Genomic DNA, 7,500 nt, shown 5'->3' with positions numbered 1-7,500 from the left:
GATCACACACACAACACACTGAGCTGCTGGATTGGTTGAGGCGTGACTGGCTTCACTTCTAACAGTTACCTTCCATGCGTCTACCTGGCTTGAAACCACTGTTGCGTCATTACAACAGGTAATGCACTCAGTTTGAGGGTTCAACTGATACACAGGTTTGTCAGATTCAAGGGCAGATGGAAACCCTGTTATTCTATTTGAGCAGTTTGTTCAGTTACAATATAATCACCATACATGCTAGGCAAGTTAATTCCTTACTTACTTATTGTATTAGTGTGTGTGGCCTGACATATAGAGCTACTTACCTCCTATAAAACTGTTTGCATTAATGTGAGCCCCTCTGCAGGGGTTTAGTGTTTCATGGTGGCGTAAATGTTTCAGAAGGTTTATCCACCTGACACCCTCCAACAACAGACTATTACTGAGGCTATGTACAGATATGTGTGGCTGATCAACGCTGCAAATAAGTCAGAGTGAGATGTCTGTTCTCTCACAGGCTTTTTTGTGTGGAGGGTGAACTTGAGCAGACTATCGCTGCATTTCCACTGCATGGTGTGGCACAACTCTATTCAACTCGACTTGTTCTTTTGGGGAGACGAAAAAGAACTTGTACCAAACGCGAGTTGAGTCAAGTGGAGCCGAGGTAAATCAATCATGCTGTCGAAATTAAGCTTAAGTGTCCTCATCAGTTCGAGTGGCCCAAAACGACCCTTCTAGACGGCCCAAGTGCCTTTGCTTTTCCCATTTAATAAGAGCAAAAACGTTCAGGCAAAAAAAAGATTTTCACCACTTCTTAGTTGAATTCAACCGAATGGATTTCTGGTTGCACCCATAGACTTAAAATGATGGACGAAGCTTCTGGGTCTGAAAAGTGAAGCCAATGCAGAAGTGGAACTTTAACTTCTAGCATTGGGTGACTCCCCTGGGTGCAAAAAGATGTCCGTTTTCTATAGCCCATGGGGAAATGTTCCTACTATCTTCATTTTTTAAAATTATTTTTCCATCTATTAATAATTGACAATAAAGCAGGCAGAGCTTTAAGGGTGTGGCTACACGCTGACCTGTCAATCATGATAGAAGCTTGGCAATGCTAACCATGGCACTGTGTGCTGTGGCACAAGTACTTGCTCATGGGAAATTGTTGGGTCTTTGGAAATTATCGAGTGTGGTCTAGACCTACTCTATCTGTAAAGTGTCCTAAGATAACTCCTGTTGGGATTTGACACTATTAATACAATTTAATTGCAATTGATTTTTGGTGTTGTCCATGTTTTCATCATAAACCTGACCCTTTCACTCTGTGTTTTTATCTTGTTAAAGTTCATTGGAACATTTTGGTTGCCAAAAAATGTCTCGTTCAGCGTTCTGCCAACCAAATTACCTAGCATTTATTCCTTTCTAGCATACCCTGGCCTTAATGGATCAACAACAAAATAGAGAGTAATCCTGCTGAACTGGTTGTTTTTTTATGTTCAGATATATTGTGTGCGTGATTTTCTCTGTATTTCAGTCACAAATACCTGCATGTAGCTTGAATCCCTGTTGTGAACGCGGTCATATTGGGAGATTTGGAAAGAAATGCTTCAGCTCAAGTATTGATGTCGGCCTTCAAAAAAACATTTATCAGTCGAACCCTGGTTACTATATACACATATACATACACAGCAGTGGGAGCATACTGTGGAGGTAGGGGTTGAGGGAGGTTTGGTTTAACTATTGACTGAGAAAATCCAATAAATTCCCAATAAATCTGGATTGATTTTGATCAGTCTACAAGGGTGGAATTTTGATGTCGACTTGAGACATATTGCATTCTGGGAAAAGTCTTGGAGTGTATTCCCACAGTAGGAGCGTGGGTTTGGTCAACTGTACTGGAGCAGATCCGTGAGGGTAGAGAGTGGCGTCAGGTACTCCTCACAGGCAGAAGTCAAAGGTCAGGTCGGACTTGCCCATCTTCTGTCTGTACACAGCGTCAAAGTTTTCATTCATAGACACTGTGAAGACGTCCTTCCACAGACCTGCACGACCTGCAGGCAGGATACACAGGGAGAGGGGACAATTTTAAATTGGAATAAATCGTTAAGTTAGAACAGATCACCAAAATGGTGTCCTGCACCCAAGAGCAGGGTCTAGAAGGGGGGCAAGGGTTGGCGACCCCCCAAATCCATTGGGCTAGAGTGCTGTCAATCTGCCAAATGTGATTTCCATTGGATCAGAGTTCTGTCACATGGCTGCCGGTTCTGCCAATCTTCCCAGCGCTTGTCAAATGACCAATTAATGTTTCCCTGGTGACTATCCAAAACTCTGATACCATGGAAGCAGCTCTGGAACAGTTTTATTTATAAGTGGCAGACTGAGTTTGTAGAAAATGTGTTTTGTATTCAGCTGTACAATTTGTTTAAAATGAAAACAAGATTTTTTTGGGCATTTTAGCCCTTTGGGTTTATATGCCAGCTGAAGACAGAAAAGGGGAATGACATGCAGCAAAGGTCCAAAGTGTGGAGTCAAACCCGCGGCTGCGGCGTCACGGAGTAATCCTCTCTATATGGGCACTTGCTCTACCAGGTGAGCTACCCAGGTATCCATATTTCATATATTTCTAAACATATTTTCTATGCTGTATACTGATAAATTGAACTTTGAAGCACAATATCAGCTGACATGATAAGGACATTAAGGTGGATCCCGCTTTGTTACTTGGTCTTACAAATTTGTTTTTGATTTATTGTTAAATTACCACTCAACATATCTGGGACCAGGTAATATTTCCCTATAGACATTGTGCTCATGGAACAGAGTTGGGTGGCAGTGGATGCAGCAGCTACATAATTCTTTGATATTACACTCAGTTTTGAAAGTGATCTACACAGTATCTGGTTTCATTTTAATAACACCTCCATGCTTAAATGACTCTGTTTTTAAAAGAAATATACCAACACGTCTTAATTATTTATCATGGAAGCCACTAGAACTACCATCCATGCCCTAACTACTAAAACCAGTTCATTATTTGAGAAAATGATCTTTTTCTCCACAGAGAGCGTTCTCATTCTATCCTTGTTTACTTTAATTTCTGAAATGTCTTTCTTCAATTTATGAATCATAAGCAGTGGGATTGACTACACCACATTTTCCCTCACAGTAAGAGCATGTCATTTTGAAGGAGATAGAAAGACCCAAATGAATCCTCATGTGCTCATTTGTTTTCCATTTACACAAAATGCTTTAAATTAAATTAACTTTCCTAAAATAATAAAACTAGTTGTTTTTTCTTCAGATGGCACATATTGCATATTTGATAACGCATTAAGAACAACAACATCTTGCTATGATGGTTGTTTAACCCAGTTATATATACAAAGTATATGTATACACTATGTAGTTCTTATTATTCCTTGATGCCCTTAAATATACATCTTAAAAAAGACCAAAAATACAGGTGTATTGGATGACTTGTCTAATAGTTGTCTTTTCATTTTTTTATCTCTTTCAACAAAATGTTGCTGGATGGGTTAATTCTTCATTTGTAGGAGGAAATAAACTGTTTGAGTTTGGTCTTAATTTCCTGTTCCAATGCAATAGATAAATAAAAAATAAGGGGGCGAGATATCCTTTTTTAAGACCCCCAACCTGAAAGAGAGACGAGCAGGGACCCCCTACTACATATATTGTATAAAACTGGGCTACAATAAAACTGGCCCGCAATAATGTGTTGGGTCGCCTAAAGCCTATACACATACCTTTTCATGGTGCCCTACAATACTAAGTATTAAAACAATACTTATTTTAATCTAAAAAATAAATGTGGAATTCATGGTGAATCCTTAAGCTTACCTGTATCTGTAGATGGCTCCAATGTGGCACCTGTACCTACAGGCCATTTTATGTATGTTTAAATGTAGTGGACCGCCTGCAATGACTGAGGACCCCCAGGAGGTCGTGAACCCCCTGTTGAAGATCTCTGCCATTTGAACAACATTGCTTCAGTATTTAACCCTAACCCTGCTCAGGAGTTGTTGCCTTGTTACTCTGCATTATTCTGAATGTTGAATGTAATGTAAAGTCCATGTGAATTCTGATGAATTCTGAATCTCATCTGACAGTTTCAGCTGCAGAGTGAATGCAGCCTGCCGGGGCTCGGACTCACCTGCTGTGACGTGTGTAAGACGGATCAGACTGACAGCTGTGTGTTAAGCCTAGAGCACATCAGACACCAGACTTCCATGCACTAAAAAGAAAAGAATTACATGGGAAAAAAATAAAAACAACACATGACAGAAACCATAATTAAACTAAAATACAAATAGGAATGGAAACAAAAACCAAACTGAATAATTTCAACAAATTAGGGAATAAAAATGAAAGACGTCTACATGAAACTCAAAGAGGGTAATATCATGGTGGGCAGGTTGAATTCAACAGTATGTAGCTGAATTGCAAGCTGGGTAGTAGATGCAACATGTAGCCACATGGTGGTGGTATAATTTTCTCAACCTTTAAATTAAATGAAAAAAAAAAACTATCCATGTACACAACCTGAAGATCACATGACCTATTTGGATAATTGTGAAAGCGCTCAATATTGAATACATTTTAAAAAGGACAATATTAAATAAATAATCATATGTATAAATAGTTTGGTGGTTTTATTTTATTATTAATTACATTTTTATTTAATTGTGGCATTTTTCACACAGACTTTAATTTTATAACTGCGATCCTTCATGACAGTGGTGACCTTCCACCAATCAAATGCCCACTGTCTTTTACTGTAAAGCTAGACGTTGTTTTTTCTCTAGCTTACAGGAGCTAACTGGCTTAATCTGGTAGCAGTTGATTGTTTTGAGCTTGTTTGCTTACGAGGCATGTGATTGGCTGAATGGTGAGATATGGAAATTACACCAAATGATGAATAAGCAAACCTGACTAACTGACTGATTGATGGATTGATTTAATTGATTGATAAAAAAAAACACATATAACCCTGCACCCTAGTACACTCTGCTACATGGGACACTATTAGAGTAACCACTTAAGGTGTTGTATAGCAAGATCAATGATAGTGCCGGCCTGTGTGTGTGTCCGTGCGTGCGTGTTTGTGTGTGTTCTGTCTATTATCCAGGGGAACGGGGACACCGATCTCAAAAAGAGAAGTTGCAGTCAATTTTTTTTTGTCAATGTCAAAATTGCATAGACACTAGAGATAAGGAAGATCCTGTTTTTGTAATTTGGGAGGACGTAGGTTATTGGCCTAAGATAACTTCCCATTCAACAATCGTATTGATCCCTACAGCTTCACAGCAGATTCTAAAAACGGAAGAAGATATGCAGTTATATGATTTGTTTTTTCTCCTTCCCTGGTCTTTAAATAGCTTTGGCTCCGGTAGCTCAGATGATATCATGAGATCACCATTAGCCAGATCTAATGGCTCTGAGAGAGGAACATTAACTACATTTTGCTTTCTCTCCTCTCAGTCCCTCCTCCTCCCAACCATATCTAAAACTTGTGGCATTACCACAATGCTGATTTAATTCTGTCTTCTACCAGGAACTGCTTGTTTGCACTCATACATGGAAATAATGAGTGACTTTTTTTACTTTTCTGTTCTGCCAGATGCACACAGACACTTAGAATAAAATTAATTTTATGCAATTTGAGAGTAGTCTATGAGTCTTGTAAACATCTTCCACACTGTTTGGAATTCACAAAAATATTATATCACTTAGGCTAATTGAAGACCCATATATACAGCCATGGGACTCTAACTGTAAAATCATAAGCTGATGGAGCCAAAAAGAAGAATGTCAGATCCAGTGAAGGTGTAATTAAAAATAGTTTCAGTGTCAACGAAACACAGACCTCTTAGTAAGTCAGAACTCACACAGAACTCTGCCTAGCTACCAGACAAGAGGAAGTGAGCGGGGTTTTCCTTCTTCTATTTCCTCTCCCACTCACCTCTGCAGATGGACAGCGCCTCCGAGTTGCAGCACTGCTCAATAAGCTGGTTGCAGCTCTCCACCATGCCCTCCAGCTGAGCCTTGTCACAGGAAACACCAAGGAACCGGGCTAAATTTTCCACCAGCGTCCCCAGATCCTGGACACCAGAGGAGAGCAATATCACACACAAATACAGAGAAAACCTGCCTCCCTCTTGAATTCTTAACCTTGGGTCAAATTTGACCCGTTTTCAGTTACTCTTCCTTTCTTTTTTTTCACAAAAAAATGGGCCATTGAAATAAGCTCTGAAAATGTCAACGTTAAAAAAATTATCAACAAAACTTTGGAAAAAACACCAAAAACATGAAACAAAAATGTTGGAAAAAGCAATAAAATGGTTGACAAGAAGACAACACAAGGGTTAAGCTTTAGTGCTAATGTGCTAACATGCTCACAATGACAAAGCTAACATGCTAATGTTTAGCAGTTACAATGGTTACCATTGTCATCATCTTGTTTTAGTGTATTAGTATGCAATTTTTATTTTATAGTATTAGTATACTATCAATGGACTTTTTTTGTTGGAAAAAAATTTCTCAAGCAGAGAAAAATTATATGAGAACATCAACACAATGTAAAGTCTATTGACCCAGAGGGAACTCAGGGGTGGGACAGCAGGGAAACACTACTGCGCATATTCAGTAGGCCACATATCACCAAAGTAAACCAGGACGCTTGAAACTTTCAGCGAATGAGCAACTTGGGCATCCGATGAGACGCAAAAAGCACCCTTCACCGGGTAGAGCAGCAGCTTTGCGGCGCCTAAAGATGACATAGCATTAAGAGCAATAACTGTAGTGATTGGTAACTGACTTGACATCTGGGAACAACTGTCCAAGTCAATCGATGGTTCTCATAACATCTTGCCAAAGGACTACAGTTGGAAATTAGCCGGCTGGCTTACACTGCCACATTTGCAGAAATCTTAATGAATGTACGCTGTCCTTATGAATACATAAATGAAAAGCTCAACATTGAGGTGGTGGATGGGTCAAACAACACAGGATTTCAAACCCTAACCCTAACTTGTGTCCAGCGTGTCACTTTTCCTAAAGTCAAGGGAGTTGGGTTGGGAACCAGACGGTTGCTGGTTCAATTCCACATACGGACCAAAGTATGCTGGTGGACTGGTAGCTGGAGAGGTGCCAGTTCACCTCCTGGGCACTGCCAAGGTGCTCTTGAACAAGGCACCAAACCCCCAACTGCTCGGGGCGCTTTTCCATGGGCAGCCCCCACACACACTTTGACATCTCTCTATTAGTACATGTACAGTCCCTGACAAAAGTCTTGTCGCTTGTGTACAAATTGACCTGAAGTGCCGCTGAAATATATTTCTAATCAAGATTTATTTACAAGAAATGGCTCATTTTAATCCCAACAGCTTTTGTAATAATGTTTCAGTGCAAAAAGAAACTGTCAAAAAGTGTTCTAATATTCACGCTTGGTAAAGCCCATTGAGTCATTTTTTGCAAAGACAAGTGTTGTCGCCTTGTCATATGAGC

The 7,500-nt window shown here is 39.7% G+C and overlaps 1 protein-coding gene across 2 annotated transcripts in view; it reads right to left on the bottom strand.

Annotated features, from left to right (window-relative positions):
- Positions 1-360: 360 nt before the first annotated feature.
- Positions 361-7,500, bottom strand: part of sult4a1 (sulfotransferase family 4A, member 1) — a 68,605-nt gene continuing 61,465 nt past the window's right edge. Inside the window, exons 6-8 of one of the 2 annotated variants that reach the window (XM_032505320.1) lie at positions 5,957-6,095; positions 4,148-4,228; positions 361-2,027 (exon numbers count right to left, since the gene is read on the bottom strand). In XM_032505320.1, the coding sequence (XP_032361211.1) occupies positions 4,197-4,228; positions 5,957-6,095 (171 nt within the window). In that variant the 3' untranslated portion in view covers positions 361-2,027; positions 4,148-4,196. The remainder of the gene's footprint in view (positions 2,028-4,147; positions 4,229-5,956; positions 6,096-7,500) is intronic. The other variant, XM_032505319.1, reaches the window with a different exon arrangement.

The sequence above is a fragment of the Etheostoma spectabile genome, chromosome 23, assembly GCF_008692095.1.
Source record: "Etheostoma spectabile isolate EspeVRDwgs_2016 chromosome 23, UIUC_Espe_1.0, whole genome shotgun sequence".
Lineage (NCBI taxonomy): Eukaryota > Metazoa > Chordata > Actinopteri > Perciformes > Percidae > Etheostoma > Etheostoma spectabile.
This window is presented reverse-complemented; position numbering and strand designations above follow the sequence as displayed.